The 23,784-nt window shown below is 45.0% G+C and overlaps 1 protein-coding gene across 1 annotated transcript in view; it reads left to right on the top strand.

Moving 5' to 3' along the window:
- Nucleotides 1–23,784, top strand: part of LOC126163113 (carboxypeptidase B-like) — a 61,234-nt gene that overhangs the window by 30,253 nt on the left and 7,197 nt on the right. Inside the window, exons 4-5 of the mRNA XM_049920036.1 lie at nucleotides 3,370–3,731; nucleotides 14,308–14,491. Coding sequence (XP_049775993.1) covers nucleotides 3,370–3,731; nucleotides 14,308–14,491 — 546 coding nt within the window. The remainder of the gene's footprint in view (nucleotides 1–3,369; nucleotides 3,732–14,307; nucleotides 14,492–23,784) is intronic.

Raw genomic sequence — 23,784 nt, 5'->3', positions numbered from 1 at the left:
AGTCTGGTTGCTCTTGAAGAAAATTCGAACAATATTGGTACATACATTACTCAGTAACAGGGAATAAATACTGTGGGGCTAAGTGACCGGTAGCACCCACAGGAACAGATTTTTTTGGGTTTGGGGGGTGAAGAGTAAAAGAAAAACTAGCTCTTGAAAATCTACAGCGATTTCAACCGAACTCATAGTATATATAACCTGTTATCTTTGTTGCTGTTGTTGTTTTCAGTCCTCAGACTAGTCAGATGTAGCTTTCTACTCATGTCTCTTTTCTGCATGACTAATGCGCTCTACATTCATTTGAACCAGTTCTCTGTATTTGTGTTTAGTTCTATCCGTGTAATTTGTACCCCCCCGCTCCTCCCACGCGTCTCATCATCTCTAAACTGACTATTACTTGATGCTTTAAGATGTGTAACACCAACCACTCCCGTCTTTTAGTCAAGTTGAGCCATAAAGTTCTTCTTCCCAGTTCCACTCAATGACTACTCATTAATTCTTCGATCTACCCATCTAGTCTTCAGCATTCTTATGCGCTATCACATTTCAAAAGATTCTTATCTCATATTGTCTGAACTGGTTATAATCAACGTGGTGGTGGTAGCAGAAAGTAGGCTGACTGGTGAGGCTCCTGACCGCAGTTCACATGTAGGCGACGTGGTTAATGAATAGGAGGGGGGATGTAGGAACGGGTCATCATGTAAAAAAGATCAAAAATTGGTATTTGTGTCGAATGCATAATTTTTAGGAACGTCAGCACTAATGACATTTAAAACAGAGTTTAATTGAAAAGAGCGATGTGTCTCTATAGTATTTTAAACATGACAGAAATAATTATTTTTACACCTCACATCCCTTTTTTACCTCAACAGGCTCGAGCTACTGGTGCTAGACAGGTATTACATCCATAGTATTCTTTCCTAAATTCTGAATCACATGAGTACAACATTTTGTTGATATTTCTGTAGGGGATCCAGAGTTATGCTCAAACATACATATGTACATGTAGTTACAAACGTAAGGTACAGACTGGCTGATTATCATGGTCTACCTGGGCACATATTTGCTCATCGCAATATTTAAGGACATAACTACATGGGAAAACGGGGGCAAAGCGTAAAGCTGGTGTAGACCGGTTCGGGACGCACTGCCTAGCAGTATCGCGTCTGCACGTCATCTCTTTAAACAACTTCTGCATCTGGTACACCACACGAGTAAATGCTGCGGTTGTTTACCTATGGCGGTAAATTCCTCGTATTTGCATGTCACATGACTTGTATTCATGCTTTTTTCCAGTGAAGCCCACTTGAAAGTGGCTCTACAGCTGAAATTACCACATACTGGCGTAAATAAATACTGTTCTCAGCAAATATATTGCCATAGCGTAAATAACGGCATGACCCAAGAAGCGTTTACTGACTGGAACCAAAGCTGAAAGGTCTATAATTTATGAAGTTGATCTCACCTCTATTTATTCGACTAGCAGCAAAAAGACATAGATAATACCCGATGCGTAACAGGAAATAAACGAATATCAAATCAAGTATTTTATCTCTGGATGTCCCTCAGGGTTTTATTAATTGACCACTTTTTTGCCAGCTGTGTGTAGCTACTGCCTCACTCTTTGACCTGATGCACAAAAATGTTTAGCTGGTATTTCATCAACCCTTGGTCAGGTTTTGATGGTAAGTGCTGGTATGGCACATTTTCTTGTGTGAGTAGATCTTGCCGGTATTGGTGACATACTTTCGAAACACTATCTAAACATTTCTGCTCCATAGGACCCACGACTTCCGCGAGGACTGCTAGATGATTCCTTGGTTTTGTGACCACGATATTGGTCCACATTCAGGTCTTTCAGTTAATCACACTGGGGCAAAATGCAGCCATATTCCTCGGCCATTCTCTGCTCTTCTTAGTGGCGTTCTCTGCAAAGTGGTGCTAGTTTCCAGGACTATCATATATTTATTTAGAACAGCTGGTGCAACACGCCTGCCTTATTGAAAAGTCATTAATCCTCAAACCAGCATAGTGGCTCCCGACTAAAACTCACTTAGGATTACTCGAGGATTGGACCGTCTGCTCTACATCTACATCTACATGATTACTCTGCAATTCACATTTAAGTGCTTGGCAGAGGGTTCATCGAACTACAATCATACTATCTCTCTGCCATTCCACTCCCGAACAACGCGCGGGGAAAACGAACACCTAAACCTTTCTGTTCGAGCTCTGATTTCTCTTATTTTATTTTGGTGATCATTCCTACCTATGTAGGGTGGGCTCAACAAAATATTTTCGCATTCGGAACAGAAAGTTGATGACTGAAATTTCGTAAATAGATCTCGCCGCGCCGAAAAACGTCTTTGCTTTAATGACTTCCATCCCAACTCGCGTATCATATCTGCCACACTCTCTCCCCTATTACCTGATAATACAAAACGAGCTGCCCTTTTTTGCACCCTTTCGATGTCCTCCGTCAATCCCACCTGGTAAGGATCCCACACCGCGCAGCAATATTCTAACAGAGGACGAACGAGTGTAGTGTAAGCTGCCTCTTTAGTGGACTTGTTGTATCTTATAAGTGTCCTGCCTATGAAACGCAACCTTTGTCTCGCCTTCCCCACAATATTATCTATGTGGTCTTTCCAACTGAAGTTGTTCGTAATTTTAACACCCAGGTACTCAGTTGAATTGACAGCCTTGAGAATTGTACTATTTATCGAGTAATAGAATTCCAACGGATTTCTTTTGGAACTCATGTGGATCACCTCACACTTTTCGTTATTTAGCGTCAACTGCCACCTGCCACACCCTACAGCAATCTTTTCTAAATCGCTTTGCAACTGATACTGGTCTTCGGATGACCTTAGTAGACGGTTAATTACAGCATCATCTGCGAACAACCTAAGAAGACTACTCAGGTTGTCACCCAGGTCATTTATATAGATCAGGAACAGCAGAGGTACCAGGACGCTTCCCTGGGGAACACCTGATATCACTTCAGTTTTACTCGATGATTTGCCGTCTATTACTACGAACTGCGACCTTCCTGACAGGAAATCACGAATCCAGTCGCACAACTGAGACGATACCCCATAGGCCCGCATCCTGATTAGAAGTCACGGTGCTCTAGATTGGATAAAGCACCAACTTCCACATCTGCCATGTGTGCCAAGTCGACCGAGTGAAGCGGCGGGGGGGGGGGGGGGGGGGGGCTGCATTTTACAAACATCGGGGTGTTCCACAAGGTTTCACTCCTGGACCACTTTATTTCCCAACTGTGTGTAGTTACTGCCTCTCTCTTTTGCTCCGCACCGAATAAGAGTTGCATTGAATCTGTTTGTGATGTACGTGTCACTACGACAGGTATCCACGCACGCGAGTGGATCTCGCCGGCGTCGGTGACGTATTTCCTGAACACGCTGGTGGAGCAGCCAGAGGCGCTGGGAGCGGCGGGCTCTTCCGTGGACTGGTTCGTGCTGCCCGTCGTCAACCCGGACGGCTACGAGTTCTCTCACTCGTCCGACCGACTGTGGCGCAAGAACCGCGGCGGCAGCGGCAGCGGGCGGTGCGCGGGGGTCGACCTCAACCGCAACTTCGGCTACCGCTGGGGCGGCCAGGGCGCCAGCAGGCGGCCCTGCGACGAGACGTACGCCGGGCCCTCCAAGTTCTCCGAGCCCGAGACCTCCGCCATCCGCAACTTCGTCTCCGCAAACCGCAACATAAAGGTACACTGGCCAGCTGTCTGACGTACACTAACATTTGACTGAGGGAATCACAGTATTCTCACAGCTGAACTACGGTTTTAAGGAATTTATGGAGCAGCCAACCAATGGGCGATGTCATACCCAACCAACAGAATGTCGAAAGCCGGCCGTGGTGGTCTAGCAGTTCTAGGCGCGCAGTTCGGAACCGCGCGACTGCTACGGTCGCAGGTTCGAATCCTGCCTCGGGCATGGATGTGTGTGATGTCCTTAGGTTAGTTAGGTTTAAGTAGTTCTAAGTTCTAGGGGACTGATGACCACAGTAGTTAAGTCCCATAGTGCTCAGAGCCATTTGAACCATTTGAATGTCGAAAGTTGTAGTTAGTACTTCAACCATTGTAATCAGGGGAGCTTATTCTATCGGGGGGGGGGGGGGGGGAATTACGTTAGAGGTTCCCCAAGGTTCGGTCTTAGATCCGCTAGTTTCTGACGTATCTAAACGATTTGCCGTATAATATGCAGCAAGCAGAATTAGCTCGTTTAGCGGATGACACTAGTATTGTAACCCATCCAAGCGTACATACAGCAACAGAAGAAATGGTAAACAAAGCTCTTAAAAGTACTCGTATCATTGACTGGTTTTCTGCGAATGGTCTCACCCTCCATTTTAAAAAGACACAACATATTTAGTTCTGGACATCGAGGGTTACTGCACGAGTGATAAGTGTAATACTTCGTGAGAAAGTAATAAACAAGGTGAAAATTTCAAAGTACTTATGTGTTCATATTGATGAGAAATTAAACTGAAAAAGCACATTTTGGAACTCCTTAAACAACTTTGCAAATAGCCATTTTTCACATAGAATCTTGCATAACTTGGAAGAAAAACAAATCGGTAAGTTGATATATTTTGCGTATGTTCGTTCAATAATGTCAAATGGAATAATGTTCTGGGTTAACTCATCTGTAAGAAAAAAAGTCGTCATTGCTCAAGAACTTGCTGTAACAATAATACACACATCAAAAAAAGTTTTGCGTCACCACGGTTACTGGAGTTCCGGAACTTGTACAGAAAATTGGAATAGAGGTCAACATGAACATCATTTCCTCCCTCTTTATTGCTCATCAAAACCACACATTCCATGTTGTACCACCCTACAGCGACACCATCAGAGCTGGTGGTCCAGATTGCTGTACACACCGGTACCTACAATACCCAGTAGCACGTCCTCTTGGATTGATGCATGCCTGTATTCGTCGTGGCATACTATCCACAAGTGAATCAAGGCACTTTTGGTCCAGATTGTCTCACTCCTTAACGGCGATTCGGCGTAGATCCCTAAGAGTGGTTGGTGGGTAATGCCAACCGTAAATAGCCCTTTTCAATCCATCCCAGGCATGTCCGACAGGGTTCATATCTGGAGAACATGCTGGCCACTCTAGTCGAGCGATGTCGTTATCCTGAAGGAAGTAATTCACAATATGTGCACGATGGGGGCGCGAATTGTCGTCCATGAAGACGAATTTCTCGCCAATGTGCTGCCGATATGGTTGCTTTATCGGTCGGAGGATGGCATAAACGTATCGTACAGCCGTTAGGGCGCCTTCCATCACCACCAGCGGCGTACGTCGGCCCCACATAATGCCACCCCAAAACAGCATGGAAGCTTCACATTGCTTCACTCTCTGGTCAGTGCCTCTAAGGCTTTCAGCCTGATCGGGTTGCCTCAAACATGTCTCCGACGATTGTCTGGCTGAAGGCATATGCGACACTCATCGGTGAAGAGAACGTGATGCCCATCCTAAGTGGTCCATTCAGCATGTTGTTGGGCCCATCTGTAACGCGCTGCATGGTGTCGTGGTTGCAAAGATGGACCTCGCCGTGGACGTCGGGAGTGAAGTTGCGCATCATACAGCATATTGCACACAGTTTTAGTCGTAACACGACGTCCTGTGGCTGCACGAAAAGCATTATTCAACATGGTGGCGTTGCTGTCAGGGTTACTCCGAGTCATAATCCGTAGGTAGCGGTCATACACTGCAGTCATAGCTCTTGGGCGGACTGAGTGAGGCATGTCATCGACTGTTCTTGTCTCTCTGTATCTCCTACACGTCCGAACAACATCGCTTTGGGTCACTCCGAGACGCCTTGACACTTCCATTGTTGAGAGCCCTTCCTGGTACAGTGTAACAATGCGGACGCGATCGAACGGCGGTATTGACCGTCTAGGCATGGTTGAATTACAGAGAACGCGAGCCGTGTACCTCCTTCCTGGTGGAATGACTGGAACTGATCGGCTGTCGTACCGCCTCCGTCTAATAGGCGCTGTTCATGCATGGTTGTTTACATCTTTGGGCTGGTTTAGTGACATCTTTGAAAAGTCAAAGGGACTGTGTCTGTGATACAATATCCACAGTCAATGTCTATCTTCAGGAGTTCTGGGAACCGGGGTGATGCAAAATTTTTCTGATGTGTGTATATGGAGCTCACTCACGATCAGCTTGTGCACATCTGTTTAAGTAGTTTGCTGCATTGACTACTGTTCACAGTATATTTTTTATTCATGAAATTTGTTGTAAGTAATTCAATGCAGTTCAAAAGGAACAGTGACGTACGTAATTTCACTAACAGAACGTTAAGGTTGTCTTTAGCACAAAAAGTTGTGCACAATGCTGCAGCCAAAGATTTTGATTATTTATCCAGTGATGTAAAATGTCTGACAGACAGCTAAGTAAAATTTGAAAGTAATCTGAAGAAGTTTCTTTGAACAACTCCTTCTGTTCTTCTAAGTAATTTCTGTTATTTTAATGTGCAAAACGTGGCGGTTGGTATTACTAACTTACATCTCTATGTCTTACAAAAAATAAAAAAATTAAAAAAGAGCTTGTAAATGCTCAGTATGTAGGCGTACTTACAAAACAATTTGTGATGTGAATATAAAACGGCTTTTTCCATATGATTACAGTTTATCGTGCACATGAGCCATGGAAGATGGAACTATCGTAGGGAGGGTTTACTGTACGGCTTGTCGTCTCACGAGTAGGTAAAGCAGTGATCAATTCGCACACTGATTTGACCAGCACAGTGCTTTACTGGGCACGGTCCTGCTTGAGCTGGTATGGTGCTGCCTTGCTCCGAGATCTGACCTGACTCACTGAGCCAGTTACTGGTGGCCTAATGGGCATTCTTCACATCAAAAAACACTGCCACACGCGAAAGAAATGAGATTTTACAGATAAAAATTGTAGTATTGCACACGGATTGCACCAGAGTCCTTTTGATTTGTAGTTTGCCATTTTACCACTGAGCCAAAGGAATAAACATGTCATTGATTCAGAAATTTTTATAGTATCCTTCACAGTATTCGCGCTGAAAGCAAATGATTGCCAATGAGGTGGGAATAATTCATCGTCGTCGTCGTCACTCACATTGGTGCTGGTCATCTGCTTGTTCCGTCTTGACAAAGTTTATGTCCGCCGTTCCCACGTTCAACCCATGTCTCTCCTTCCAGTTGCGCTGCACTTCAGGATTTCCTGATTAGGCTTACATTTCTCATTTTATTCACATGTTGTTTACATCTGTGTCTGTATTCAGTGAGTTCCTTCTTAATACCATTTACGTTCAACTGATTCTGAAAGTTTTCGTTCTTGATTAAATGTCTTCTTGTGCAGCTCTTCAATATTATTGAGAATCTCATCTACGCTGTTTGTATTTTGTTGTCTTTTTTTCAACTGTCGATTTTATATCGCCATACTTTTATACAATTCTATTTTTGCATTTTTTTGCCATTTGTATTTAAGAGTTCTGTTTATTGTTCCAAATAATGCAAGAAATTTTTTGCAGATTTCACCTATAGAGCTAAGATTGTATTCTCTAAATATTTTATAACCTGCAAATAGTAAATTAGAATAATGTACAGATATATATGATCTGAAGTTGAATTGAATTAAAACGTTGAAAGTTGTGATACAATTATCGTCAAACTACCCGTCACTTTTACAGACGGTGCCGCTTTTTGCAGGAACACAATTTTTGTTTTGTTTAATACTCAAACATATTTAATTCATTCTCAGTAGGTCTTTTCTCTTTATGTTTCCTTTTTTACGTTATGTATGCCCTGTGGCTGGTGACAGAAATCACTCTCTGCTGTAACTTAATACACCATGTCATTATGTTGTAGCTGACCTGTCGTTACCTGTTCTTGGTTCTTATTTGCCCACTAAATGTGATTTTGTTGTTGATTTTATATTCAAAATGACTTCTTCTGTGCCGGCTGCTGTGGCCGAATGGTTCTAGGCGCTTCATTCCGGAACCGCGCTGCCGCTACGGTCGCAGGTTCGAATCCTGCCTCGGGCATGGATGTGTGTGATGTCCTTAGGGTAGTTAGGTTTAAGTAGTTCTAAATTCAAATGGCTCTGAGCACTATGGGACTTAATTTCTGAGGTCATCAGTCAACTAGAACGTACAACTGCTTAAACCTAGCTAACCTAAGGACATCATACACATCCATGCCCGAGGCATGATTCGAACCTGCGACCGTAGCGGTCGCGCAGCTCCAGACCGTAGCGCCTACAACCGCTCGGCCACTCCAGCCGGCTAGTTCTAAGTCTAGGGGACTGATGGCCTCAGATGTTAAGTCCCATAGTGCTTAGAGCCATTTGAACCATCTTGAACGTCTTCTGGTGCTCATTGGTAAGTTCAAAGTATTTGGTGAAGACAACCAGCATCGCACGCGGAGTGCAAGCTGAGCTTAATATCTGCAGCATAGTGCCCAGAGTCGATCGCAGTCCTCTGGTTTGGAGCCGTGTGGAGGGTCTAAACCAGAGGCTCAGACGACTCTGCGACTATAATGGTTGCAAATTCATCGACCTCCGTTATTGGGTGGAGAACTGTAGGGCCCCCCTAGACAGGTCAGGCGTGCACTACACACCGGAAGCAGCTACTAGGGTAGCAGAGTACGTGTGGCGTGCACACGGGGGTTTTTTAGGTTAGAGGGACCCCCCCTTGGGCGAAACGATAAAATACCTGACGGCTTACCAGAGAGGACATTATCATCGTTGATAAAGAACGTCCGTCCTCAGAGACCAAAAACAGGAAAAGTTAACGTAATATTGGTAAACTGCAGGAGTATCCAGGGCAAGGTTCCTGAATTAGTATCTCTTATTGAAGGAAATAGTGCGCATATAGTATTAGGAACGGAAAGTTGGTTAAAACCGGAAGTGAACAGTAACGAAATCCTAGACACAGAATGGAATATATACCGCAAGGATAGGATAAACGCCAATGGTGGAGGAGTATTTATAGCAGTAAAGAATTCAATAATATCCAGTGAAGTTATTAGCGAATGCGAATGTGAAATAATCTGGGTTAAGCTAAGTATCAAAGGTGGGTCAGATATGATAGTCGGATGCTTCTATAGACCACCTGCATCAGCAACCGTAGTAGTTGAGCGCCTCAGAGAGAACCTGCAGAACGTCGTGAAGAAGTTTCGTGATCATACTATTGTAATAGGGGGAGACTTCAATCTACCAGGTATAGAATGGGATAGTCACACAATCAGAACTGGAGCCAGGGACAGAGACTCTTATGACATTATCCTGACTGCCTTGCCCGAGAATTACTTCGAGCAGATAGTTAGAGAACCAACTCGTGAAGCTAACGTTTTAGACCTCATAGCAACAAATAGACCGGAACTTTTCGACTCCGTGAATGTAGAAGAGGGTATCAGTGATCATAAGTCAGTGGTTGCATCAATGACTACAAGTGTAATAAGAAATGCCAAGAAAGGAAGGAAAATATATTTGCTTAACAAGAGTGATAGGGCACAAATCGCAGAATATCTGAGTGACCACCATCAAACGTTCATTTCTGAGGAAGAGGATGTGGAACAAAAATGGAAAAAATTCAGAAACATCGTCCAGTACGCCTTAGATAAGTTCGTACCGACTAAGGTCCAAAGCGAGGGGAAAGATCCACCGTGGTATAACAATCATGTACGAAAGGTACTACGGAAACAAAGAAAGCTTCATCATAGGTTTAAGAGTAGTCGAATCATAGCTGATAAGGAAAAGCTGAACGAAGCGAAAAAGAGCGTAAAGAGAGCAATGAGAGAAGCATTCAACGAATTCGAACATAAAACATTGGCAAACAATCTAAACAAGAACCCTAAAAAGTTTTGGTCATATGTAAAATCGGTAAGCGGATCTAAATCCCCTATTCAGTCACTCGTTGACCACGATGGCTCCGAAACAGAGGACGACCGAAGAAAGGCAGAAATACTGAATTCAGTGTTCCGAAACTGTTTCACTGCGGAAAATCGTAACACGGTCCCTGACTTCAGCCGTCGCACGGACGCCAAAATGGAAAATATTGAAATAAACGATATCGGAATTGAAAAACAACTGCTATCACTTAGTAGCGGAAAAGCATCCGGACCAGACGAGATACCCTTAAGATTCTACAGTGATTATGCTAAAGAACTTGCCCCCTTTCTATCAGCAATTTATCGTAGATCGCTGGAAGAACGTAAAGTACCTAGCGACTGGAAGAAAGCGCAGGTCGTTCCCATTTTCAAGAAGGGTCATAAATCAGACGCGAATAATTATAGGCCTATTTCGCTTACGTCAATCTGTTGTAGAATAATGGAACATGTTTTGTGTTCTCATATTATGACGTTCTTAGATAATACAAATCTCCTTCATCATAACCAACATGGATTCCGCAAACAGAGATCATGTGAAACTCAGCTCGCCCTATTTGCCCAAGAAATTCACAGTGCCGTAGACACTGGCGAGCAGATTGATGCCGTATTCCTGGACTTCAGGAAGGCATTTGATACGGTTCCGCACTTACGTTTAGTGAAAAAAATACGAGCTTACGGAATATCGGACCAGGTTTGTGATTGGATTCAGGATTTCCTAGAAGAAAGAACACAACATGTCATTCTTAACGGTTCAAAATCTGCAGATGTAGAGGTAATTTCGGGAGTACCGCAAGGAAGCGTGATAGGACCTTTATTGTTTACAATATACATAAATGACTTAGTTGACAACATCGGTAGCTCCGTGAGGCTATTTGCAGATGACACGGTTGTCTACAAGAAAGTAGCAACATCAGAAGACTCGTACGTACTCCAGGAAGACCTGCAGAGGATTAATGCATGGTGCGACAGCTGGCAGCTTTCCCTAAACGTAGATAAATGTAATATAATGCGCATACATAGGGGCAGAAATCCATTCCAGTACGATTATGCCATAGGTGGTAAATCATTGGAAGCGGTAACGACCGTAAAATACTTAGGAGTTACTATCCGGAGCGATCTGAAGTGGAATGATCACATAAAACAAATAGTGGGAAAAGCAGGCGCCAGGTTGAGATTCATAGGAAGAATTCTAAGAAAATGTGACTCATCGACGAGGGAAGTGGCTTACAAAACGCTTGTTCGTCCGATTCTTGAGTATTGCTCATCAGTATGGGACCCTTACCAGGTTGGATTAATAGAAGAGATAGACATGATCCAGCGAAAAGCAGCGCGATTCGTCATGGGGACATTTAGTCAGCGCGAGAGCGTTACGGAGATGCTGAACAAGCTCCAGTGGCGGACACTTCAAGAAAGGCGTTACGCAATACGGAGAGGTTTATTATCGAAATTACGAGAGAGCACATTCCGGGAAGAGATGGGCAACATATTACTACCGCCCACATATATCTCGCGTAATGATCACAACGAAAAGATCCGAGAAATTAGAGCAAATACGGAGACTTACAAGCAGTCGTTCTTCCCACGCACAATTCGTGAATGGAACAGGGAAGGGGGGATCAGATAGTGGTACAATAAGTACCCTCCGCCACACACCGTAAGGTGGCTCGCGGAGTATAGATGTAGATGTAGATGTAGATGTGATGTTGCTATGGCTTAGACACACGTTTCACTGCGCTATTTACGTTTCTGATGCGTCCTTGGCAGTCAGTGTCTGGGCCACAGCAAGATAACAAGATGCAGAATCCACCAATGAGCAGGAGAAAACGTCTTTTTTAAAAAAAACGACAAGACAATCACGTTTGGCAGGCAAATAAGAACCGAGTACAGATAACGACAGGTGAGTTACAGCAATGATGACATGGTGTATTAATTTAGATGTGCGAGTGATTTCTGTCGATAGCCACATGGCACACGTAATTTAAAAATGGAACCTTCGTATCATTCTCACTAAACCACTAGGACTCCGTTCTTGCAGCATGATGTCTGCATTACACTTGTTAAGAAATAACAGAGAAAACGGCAAAAAATTAATAGTCCTGTAGATAACTCCTTAATGCCCCCATATCCCTGGTCACTGTATTTCAATTTCTTAGAAGAGGCACTGGCTTTTTCTGAACCGCTCTTAGCGTCAATCAATTCTTTGGGCGTTTTGATGACACACTGCTTCGACGCCGCGTTGGATACGATGTTTTCGTACCTTTCTTGCACGAGTAAGCTTTCTCACTACTTATTCTTAGTCGAAAGACAAAACTGTGTACTGTAAGATCACAGCCGGCCGCGGTGACCGAGTGGTTCTAGGCGTTTCAGTCCGGAACCGCAAGACTACTACGGTCGCAGGTTCGAATCCTGCATCCGGCATGGATGTGTGTGATGTCCTTAGGCTAGTTAGGTTTAAGTGTTCTAAGTTTTAGGGGACTGATGACCTCAGAAGTTAAGTCCCATAGAGCTCAGAGCCATTTGAACTATTTTTGTAAGATTACAAATAAACTATCAAATGTCAATACTGCACACAAAAATCAAGATTAGAAGCAAAAGAATTGTCTTTTTCGTAGACGTACTGACATTTTAGACGTCAGGCTAACTTACTATTGTTTTTAAATGCTTCGTATTATACACTAGTGGCCATTAAAATTGATACACCAAGAAGAAATGCAGATAATAAACGGGTATTCATTGGACAAATATATTGTACTAGAACTGACATGAGATTACATTTTCACGCAATTTGGGTGCATAGGTCCTGAGAAATCAGTACCAAGAACAACCACCTCTGGCAGTAATAACTGCCTTGATACGCCTGGGCATTGAGTCAAACAGAGCTTGGATGGTATGTACAGGTACAGCTGCCCATGCAGCTTCAACACGATACCACAGTTCATCAAGAGAAGTGACTGGCGTATTGTTACGAGCCAGTTGCTCGGCCACTATTGACCAGACGTTTTCAGTTGGTGAGAGATCTGGAGAATGTGCTGGCCAGGGCAGCTATCGAACATTTTCTGTATCCAGAGAGGCCCGTACAGGACCTGCAACATGCGGTCGTGAATTATCCTGCTGAAATGTAGGGTTTCGCAGGGATCGAATGAAGGGTAGAGCCACGGGTCGTAACACATCTGAAATGTAACGTCCACTCTTCAAAGTGCCGTTAATGCGAACAAGAGGTGACCGAGACGTGTAACCAATGGCACCCAATACCATCACGCCGGGTGATATGCCAGTATGGCGATGACGAATACAAGCTTCCAATGTGCGTTCACCGCGATGTCGCCAAACACGAATCCGACCATCGTGATGCTGTAAACAGAACCTGGAATCATCCGAAAAAAATGACGTTTTGCCATTCGCGCACCCAGGTTCGTCGTTGAGTACACCATCGCAGGTGCTCCTGTCAGTGATGCAGCACAAGGGTCACCGTAGCCATGGTGTCCGAGCTGATAGTCCATGCTGCTGCAAACGTCGTCGAACTGTTCGTGCAGATGGTTGTTGTCTTGCAAACGTCCCCATCTGTTGACTCAGAGATCGAGACGTGGCTGTACGATCTGTTACAGCCATGCGGATAAGATGCCTGTCATCTCGACTGGTAGTGATACGAGGCCGTTGGGATCCAGCAGGGCGTTCCGTATTACCCTCCTGAACCCACCGATTCCATATTCTGCTAACAGTCAGACCAACAGTCTCGACCAACGCGAGCAGCAATGTCGCGATACGATAAACTGTAATAGCGATAGGTTACAATCTGACCTTTATCAAAGTCGGAAACGTGATGGTACGCATTTCTCCTCCTTACACGAGGCATCACAACAACGTTTCACCAGGCAACGCCGGTCAACTGCTGTTTGTGTATGAGAAATCGGTAGGAGACTTTCCTCATGTCAGCACGTTGTAGGTGTCGCTACCGGTGCCAACCTTGTGTGAATGCTCTGCAAGGATAATCATTTGCATATCACAGGATCTTCTTCCTGTCGGTTAAATTTCGCGTCTGTAGCACGTCATCTTCGTGGTGTAGCAATTTTAATGGCCAGGAGTGTACTCAGACACTGCAGTGGGTATCGAGAAGGCACAGGCACGCCGTTTCGTGTCTTCCGAGGTACTAGAACAGGTGTTCGGTATTCCACAGAACATTATTTTTTTCCCCAGAGATTAGAATATTTTGCCTCGTATTTTAGAAGGTTCAAATCATATTTTAAGCCAATAAAAATTTTTTTTTAATTCTACAGCGGTGTTAACGCTTAAGTAGGAGAGAGTAGGGTGGTGCAAAGTACTTGAGGTGTAGGTGTTGAACGAGTCGGTTGCAGATGGAAGCCCTGTGGTGACGGCTGCGGCGGTTTGTCTGCCGGCAGGCGTACGTGTCGTTCCACAGCTACGGGCAGTACGTGCTGTACCCGTGGGGCTACGCGGCTGTGGTGCCGCCCGACCACGAGGAGCTGAAGCGCGTGGGCCAGCGCATAGCGTCCGCCATCGCGCGCGGGGGTGGCGGCTCCTACACTGTGGGGCCGGCGGGAGCCACGCTCTATCCCGCCTCTGGTGAGTAGCAGGCTGGGCTGCAGTCGAGCTGCTATCTACCTACCTGCCGTTTCTCAACAATAACACGACTACACAAACAGTTTTTTTGCCTTGTTTCACAAATTTTATTAATAATGTTACTGCACAACCTAGGTTTCGGGTTATAAGTCCATTTTCGAGTACGAGGCGTGTTTTTTAAGTAAGCACCGTTTTGAAAATAAAAAAGACGTGCTAAGATATCTCAATAATTTTATTTTTACGTGAAAGCCAGTTCCTTAATCTACACACTGACGCCATTACAGTCTAATTCTTCCTTGTTTATGATGTGTACTGAGTTTTTAAGATGCCTCTGATAATCGTGAGTCCCGCCGACTGTGAAGTACGCGCTGTTATAAGATTTCTTACAAGGGAACCTCCCCATCGCACCCCCGTCAGATTTACACTCCTGGAAATGGAAAAAAGAACACATTGACACCGGTGTGTCACACCCACCATACTTGCTCCGGACACTGCGAGAGGGCTGTACAAGCAATGATCACACGCACGGCACAGCGGACACACCAGGAACCGCGGTGTTGGCCGTCGAATGGCGCTAGCTGCGCAGCATTTGTGCACCGCCGCCGTCAGTGTCAGCCAGTTTGCCGTGGCATACGGAGCTCCATCGCAGTCTTTAACACTGGTAGCATGCTGCGACAGCGTGGACGTGAACCGTATGTGCAGTTGACGGACTTTGAGCGAGGGCGTATAGTGGGCATGCGGGAGGCCGGGTGGACGTACCGCCGAATTGCTCAACACGTGGGGCGTGAGGTCTCCACAGTACATCGATGTTGTCGCCAGTGGTCGGCGGAAGGTGCACGTGCCCGTCGACCTGGGACCGGACCGCAGCGACGCACGGATGCACGCCAAGATCGTAGGATCCTACGCAGTGCCGTAGGGGACTGCACCGCCACTTCCCAGCAAATTAGGGACACTGTTGCTCCTGGGGTATCGGCGAGGACCATTCGCAACCGTCTCCATGAAGCTGGGCTACGGTCCCGCACACCGTTAGGCCGTCTTCCGCTCACGCCCCAACATCGTGCAGCCCGCCTCCAGTGGTGTCGCGACAGGCGTGAATGGAGGGACGAATGGAGACGTGTCGTCTTCAGCGATGAGAGTCGCTTCTGCCTTGGTGCCAATGATGGTCGTATGCGTGTTTGGCGCCGTGCAGGTGAGCGCCACAATCAGGACTGCATACGACCGAGGCACACAGGGCCAACACCCGGCATCATGGTGTGGGGAGCGATCTCCTACACTGGCCGTACACCACTGGTGATCGTCGAGGGGACACTGAATAGTGCACGGTACATCCAAACCGTCATCGAACCCATCGTTCTACCATTCCTAGACCGGCAAGGGAACTTGCTGTTCCAACAGGACAATGCACGTCCGCATGTATCCCGTGCCACCCAACGTGCTCTAGAAGGTGTAAGTCAACTACCCTGGCCAGCAAGATCTCCGGATCTGTCCCCCATTGAGCATGTTTGGGACTGGATGAAGCGTTGTCTCACGCGGTCTGCACGTCCAGCACTAACGCTGGTCCAACTGAGGCGCCAGGTGGAAATGGCATGGCAAGCCGTTCCACAGGACTACATCCAGCATCTCTACGATCGTCTCCATGGGAGAATAGCAGCCTGCATTGCTGCGAAAGGTGGATATACACTGTACTAGTGCCGACATTGTGCATGCTCTGTTGCCTGTGTCTATGTGCCTGTGGTTCTGTCAGTGTGATCATGTGATGTATCTGACCCCAGGTTGGTCCAAATGGCTCTGAGCACTATGGGACTCAACTGCTGAGGTTATTAGTCCCCTAGAACTTAGAACTAGTTAAACCTAACTAACCTAAGGACATCACAAACACCCAAGCCCGAGGCAGGATTCGAACCTGCGACCGTAGCGGTCTTGCGGTTCCAGACTGCAGCGCCTTTAACCTCACGGCCACTTCGGCCGGCTCTGACCCCAGGAATGTGTCAATAAAGTTTCCCCTTCCTGGGACAATGAATTCACGGTGTTCTTATTTCAATTTCCAGGAGTGTAGTTTTAAGTTGGCGCAGTGGATAGGCCTTGAAAAACTGAACACATCTCTATCGAGAAAACAGGAAGAAGTTGTATGGTACTATGAAAAAATAAGCAGAATGTACAAACTGAGTAGTCCATGGGCAAGATAGGCAACATCAAGGATACTGCGAGCGCAGGCGCGCTGTGGTACCGTGGTTAGCGTGAGCAGCTGCTGAAAGAGAGGTCTTCGGTTCAAGTCTTTCCTCTAGTGAAAGTTTTTACTTTCTTTATTTTCGCAAAGTTACGATGTGTCCGTTCGTTCATTGACGTCTCTGTTCACTGTAATAAGTTCAGTGTCTGTGTTTTGCGACCGCACCGCAAAACCGTGCGATTAGTAGACGAAAGGACGTGCCTCTCCAATGGGAACCGAGAACATTTGATCGCAAGGTCATAGGTCAACCGATTCCTCCACAGGAAAACACGTCTGATATATTCTATACGATACTGGTGTCGGCATGTGCGTCACATGACAGGAATATGTTGTCGACCCACCTAACTTGCACACTTGGCGAATGGGTAAAAACATTCTTCTAATTTGCCCGATTTAGGTTTTCTTGTGGATGTGATAATCACTCCCAAAAAAGTGATGAAAACATAAGAGTTTGTCACATAAACTGCAACAAATGAATGCAACAGTTTCACAGTCGCACAATTTTCCCTGTGCTCTGCTAAAACATATGTTTTTAACGTTTTGAAATTTTTCCGTGTGTAGACCGTCAAATCCTGCATATGTCCAAGCAAATCTGAACATGTCGTGGAATTTTGGAGAGCGAAGTTGATTATGTGTGAGTGCCTGGGAACTTTTTCACTCGTGGGACGACTTGACCCAGGGACCTCTCGTTCCGCAGCTGCTCACGCTAACCGCGGGACCACAGCGCTCCTGAGCTCAAACTATCCTTGATGTTGCCTATTTTACGCATGGACTACTCAGTTTGTATATTCTGCTTATTTTTTCATAGTTCCACACAACTTCTTCCTGTTTTCTCGATTGATCTGTGTTCAGTTTTTCAAGGCCTACCCACTGTGCCAACTTATAACCAAATCTGAGGGGGGTGCGATGGGGAGGTTCCCTTGTTAGTGCTAAAGGCCTACAAGCGATCGATATTCATCTTGAGATCTGTGCAGTTTACGGAGAAAACATTATGAGTAATGGAATGGTAAGAAAGTGGGTGAGAGCATTTAAAGATGACCGCACAAATGTGAATGATGAACAACGGACTGGAAGTGGACAGTAATGTGAGAGAAAACAGAAGCTTTACGATTTCCTCCTTGCGAGATGACTTTAATAATGTTTTTCATAGTGTTTTGTATGGCATTGTCACCGAGCACTTGAATTACCGAAAATTGTGCGCACGTTGGGTACCGAAAATGTTGACGGATGTGCACAAAACCAAACTTTTAGACAGTGCATTGACTTTCCTTGAACGGTACCACAACGACGGTGATGATTTCTTAAGCCAAATTGTTACGGGCCATGAAACATGGGTGGCCTACGTCACACTAGAATCAAAGCAACAGTCCACGGAACTTGAGCAAGGGCATCGTTTTGCTGCAAGACAATGCCCGTCCGCATGTAGCGAATCAGACCAAAGATCTCATCACATCTTTTCGATGGGAAACTCTAGATCATCCTACGTACAGCCACGATCTTCTGCCCAGCGACTACTATCTGTTCCTGTACTTGAAGAAACACCTGGGTGGTCAGCGTCTTCAAGACGATCACGAAGTCAAAACAGTGGTGATGCAGTGGTTAACAAGTCAGGCAGCAGACTTCTATGAGGAGGTTATTCAAAAACTGGTCCAACGTTATGACAAGTGCCTCAATATTGACGGAAATTATGAACAAAAGTAGATTAAGGTACAGGCTTTCATGTAAAAATAAAATTATTCAGATATTTTAGCACGTCTTTTTTTAATGTCAAAACGGTACTTACTTAAAAAAAACACACCTAGTACATTACTGATTCCCAAAGATGATGAAGCACAGATGAACATGATGATAAGGCAAAGATAATCGTCTCAACATCTTAAGGTATCGATCCACAGCTTAATGTGAAATTGTGTCAATGACCATTTTTTAACAAATTACATATGTAACTACACAATTCAGCAATTACACTAACACTAACACTTCTTTATCGTTCCCGACTGGCGTGCCGGCTCTTGACTTTAATCTGTAACACTCGGTCGTTAAGTGAAGACCGTCGGCCACAGCGTTATCCGTGTTAGAGGTAATGCCTGTAATTTGGAATACTCTGCCCACTTTTGACACTGTGGATCTCGGAATATTGAATTCCCTTACGCTTTCCAAAATGGAATGTCTAGCTCCAACTATCATTCCGCATTCACAATCTGTTAATTCCCTTCGTGTGGCCAAGATTTTTTACATGTATCACCTGAGTGCAAATGACAGCTCCGGCAACTCGCCAATGCACTGCCTTCTATACCTTGTGAACGCGATAGTATCGCCATCTACACATCTGCATATCGCTGTACCATGATTTTTGCCAGACGTATCTAGCTGGTTCAACCAGCGATAGTACTCGGGAAAATTTCAATCGTATATATATATATATATATATATATATATATATATATATATATATATATATATATATATATATATCATAATTTTTTTTCGCAAATTGGCATATATATATATATATATATATATATATATTGGCATATATATATATATATGCCAATTTGCGAAAAAAATTATGATCACACTTGAGAATAGCTCCCCAAATGTTCTACAAAAAACCCGAAAGCCGTTTTCTTGTGAAGATAATACACTCCTGGAAATAGAAAAAAGAACACATTGACACCGGTGTGTCAGACCCACCATACTTGCTCCGAACACTGCGAGAGGGCTGTACAAGCAATGATCACACGCACGGCACAGCGGACACACCAGGAACCGCGGTGTTGGCCGTCGAATGGCGCTAGCTGCGCAGCATTTGTGCACCGCCGCCGTCAGTGTCAGCCAATTTGCCGTGGCATACGGAGCTCCATCGCAGTCTTTAACACTGGTAGCATGCCGCGACAGCGTGGACGTGAACCGTATGTGCAGCTGACGGACTTTGAGCGAGGGCGTATAGTGGGCATGCGGGAGGCCGGGTGGACGTACCGCCGAATTGCTCAACACGTGGGGCGTGAGGTCTCCACAGTACATCGATGTTGTCGCCAGTGGTCGGCGGAAGGTGCACGTGCCCGTCGACCTGGGACCGGACCGCAGCGACGCACGGATGCACGCCAAGATCGTAGGATCCTACGCAGTGCCGTAGGAGACCGCACCGCCACTTCCCAGCAAATTAGGGACACTGTTGCTCCTGGGGTATCGGCGAGGACCATTCGCAACCGTCTCCATGAAGCTGGGCTACGGTCCCGCACACCGTTAGGCCGTCTTCCGCTCACGCCCCAACATCGTGCAGCCCGCCTCCAGTGGTGTCGCGACAGGCGTGAATGGAGGGACGAATAGAGACGTGTCGTCTTCAGCGATGAGAGTCGCTTCTGCCTTGGTGCCAATGATGGTCGTATGCGTGTTTGGCGCCGTGCAGGTGAGCGCCACAATCAGGACTGCATACGACCGAGGCACACAGGGCCAACACCCGGCATCATGGTGTGGGGAGCGATCTCCTACACTGGCCGTACACCACTGGTGATCGTCGAGGGGACACTGAATAGTGCACGGTACATCCAAACCGTCATCGAACCCATCGTTCTACCATTCCTAGACCGGCAAGGGAACTTGCTGTTCCAACAGGACAATGCACGTCCGCATGTATCCCGTGCCACCCAACGTGCTCTAGAAGGTGTAAGTCAACTACCCTGGCCAGCAAGATCTCCGGATCTGTCCCCCATTGAGCATGTTTGGGACTGGATGAAGCGTCGTCTCACGCGGTCTGCACGTCCAGCACGAACGCTGGTCCAACTGAGGCACCAGGTGGAAATGGCATGGCAAACCGTTCCACAGGACTACATCCAGCATCTCTACGATCGTCTCCATGGGAGAATAGCAGCCTGCATTGCTGCGAAAGGTGGATATACACTGTACTAGTGCCGACATTGTGCATGCTCTGTTGCCTGTGTCTATGTGCCTGTGGTTCTGCCATTGTGATCATGTGATGTATCTGACCCCAGGAATGTGTCAATAAAGTTTCCCCTTCCTGGGACAATGAATTCACGGTGTTCTTATTTCAATTTCCAGGAGTGTAGTTTTAGACATAATTGCAAGAATGAAGGACCCATTTGCACCACATAAAAAAACTGCAAAACGACTGCCTTTTTTGTTCAAAATGATAAAGTGCAGTTTGTTCAGTTCTTCAACGAAACCTAACTGATTGCCTTTATATACAGCATTTTAGGGGATAACAAGAAGTTTCGTCTTCAGGTCAGCTACGAATTTCTGTGTAGGATTACCTATTAGTGACATTTCCCTCACACGTTTACTCGAAGTAAACTTCGTAATTTTGTGACTTTCTTTCCCGTATTATTTCCTGAATCTATTTAAGTAAGTCGAAGAAGCCTGTAAATCCGTAAAGTTACCTTACTTCCAGTTCAGAGCGTTCAGAATGTCCATCAGGAAAAGAAGTTTAATTTTGGCGCATATTTCGTAGTTCGTATATATCCTTCCATTTATACATTTCATTTTCAGATATTTCAAAACGAAACTGGCTTTGCACGCTGCTTAGGGTTAAGCGTTTCATCATTCCTTCGTTTAACTAAAACATTTACAACCTTTATTTGTCGCTGAAAGTTATTACTTTGACGATTTCTTTGAGCTGGGAAGGTACTGTATTTTTGCTCTGTACTTTACTTAGTACAACAATCATTGTTCAGACAACAATTAATGGAATCGGCAGAATTGTTTACTGTTTCTTCTAATGTTTCCACACTCTCTAACGAAATGTCGACATCATTTGAAACACTGTCTAAGAAATTAACTAATAAATAACACATATGTAGGGGTCCAGGACAAGTAAGTGATTTCGACTGCATACCACGTTTTTTACATTTCATCTTTACAAGGCTGAAAACATTAATTGGATTGCACATTGCTGTTAAACTCTGGAACCTGCACGAAGTCAGATGCTGTCTGTAAGGATATAGGAAGAAATACAAAGAAAATTAATACAATTTTATCTCCATTGTGAATACTTATTGATATCACAAAAGCAAGTGCGAATTGTTATAGATATTAAAAACGAGTTGCAAATTCGAGCAGATAGTAATTGTGAACGGTTGCGTCAGAGAAACTGTCGACGGAAACTGGAATTCACTTTACAAATTACAATGGCATAGTGCCGTGTTACCTGTTTACCGATGCACCCTCAACCGAGGCACCTTCCGAGATGCGCGTGCGCTGTATGGCGTGTTCCCAGGGTCCTCTACAATGCCGCCAACCCGCAACGTAACACTGCTATGCGGGTCATCGCTCCAGATCCGCAGGCGCACCGGCAATAGTTAGCCCAACTTCGCCTGACCTGGCTAATTCAAAAGGCGCGCGCAAGAACTGTAGAGGCCGCCACATCTGCGGACCTTCCGCTGCATCCGCCGCGCCATTTTCCTCAGTCAATCGGAGTCCACATAGCTAGACCAATAGCTGCTGTGCATATCTAAGAAGACAGTCGTTTTCGTCTGCAAGAGAACTTTTCAGAGGATAGTCTCACGCAAAGGTTTATTTTTGCTGTTTTTCAAGAGCTATTAGTTGTCAAAGAAGTTATTCCCTTATTTCTCAAGGTAGGGTTTTTCTTATTTGTTTTGAACTGCTAAGAGAGCACAGAAGTTACGCTTGTAAACATACACTGATAGTGTCAATAAACTGATTTGTGAGTGTAATCATCGGCTTCCTGTGAAAGTGCCCCTTCACTCTCTGCTGCAGCTACCATAGGGGTCTACATATCTCCAGTGGCTTGCCGCTGCGAATTTGGCAATGTTCAATATTTTTAAAAAAATACTTGCATTGTGTCTGAGCAGCTAAAATTTTGACATAGTGTTTTCTTTCAATGGATTCTTCAAGTGCATATACAGGGTGGTCCATCTGATGAGATTATCTGGAAAACTATACATCTGGTAAAAATAGTGGGTAAGACAAGTTTGTAAACTCAAAGGGGGACATCAAATGATACTACACATGACCTCCAGACCCTGCCCCTTGGGTGGGGAGTGGGGCAGCTTTTAAATCTTAAATGGAAACACCCATTTTTATTGCAGATTCGGATTCTCCATAAAAAAGTAATCAAGTTTTGTCTGATACATTTTTTAAACCATTGGCAGATGGTGCTGAAATCGAGAAAAAAGTAAAATTGTGGAAGAACTCCGATTTATTTAGAATTATCCGAGAAAGACGCATCAAATCGATACAAAAAGTGCACCAATTCTTTCGTTACGCCAAATTGAGCTATTTTTGTACAAAATGTGCTGTATCCTACTTTTAGCGTTACCCAGGAAAAACGACGTGGACGTAGTAGAATGATGTTCTCATGGGGTGCTTCATTAGTCTGAGTCCCCTTGCTTCTCACATGTTGGGGTGCTTCAATAGTGTGAGTTCCCTTGCCTCTCACATGTTGGCGTGCTTCATTAGTGTGAGTCCCTTGCCTCTCACAATTTGGGGTGCTTAATTAATGAAATTAGCCACGAAGAAATTGTTCAAAATTATCCCCATTTGCTTCAATCCGTAAAGTCAATCGTCTGCGAAAATTGTCCACAGTTTTGAGCAGCACATCCCGTGGTATGGCTGCACACGCTCTTCGAATGCATTGCTCCATATCTTTTCGGGCTGTGGGCTGTCTGTCATACACAATATTTTTTAAATAACCCCACAAGAAAAAATCAGATGTTAGGTTTGGTGAACGTGGAGGCCACTGAATTGATCCACCACGTCCTATCCACTGACCAGGGTGCCGTAAATTTAAAAGGTTCCGCACATTTTTAGCATAATGAGGAGGTGCTCCATACTGTTGGAACCACATTCGTTGCCCAGTTTCTAAACCAACCTCTTCCATTAGCTCCAACAATTCATCACGGAGAACTTGTAAATAAGATTCCCCAGTAACATTTTGGTCAAAAAAAAAAGGTCCTATCAAGTAACCGTTTAAAATTCCACACAAGACCATTAACGACCATTTGTGTTGATTGTCAACGGGTCTGTGCCAGTGTGGATTGACAGGGGACCAATAATGACAATCATGACGATTTAGTTCGCCATTGTTTTTGAA

The sequence above is a fragment of the Schistocerca cancellata genome, chromosome 2 (assembly GCF_023864275.1).
Source record: "Schistocerca cancellata isolate TAMUIC-IGC-003103 chromosome 2, iqSchCanc2.1, whole genome shotgun sequence".
NCBI lineage: Eukaryota > Metazoa > Arthropoda > Insecta > Orthoptera > Acrididae > Schistocerca > Schistocerca cancellata.
The sequence above is the reverse complement of the archived record's forward strand: the minus strand, read 5'-3'. Positions and strand labels throughout refer to the sequence as shown.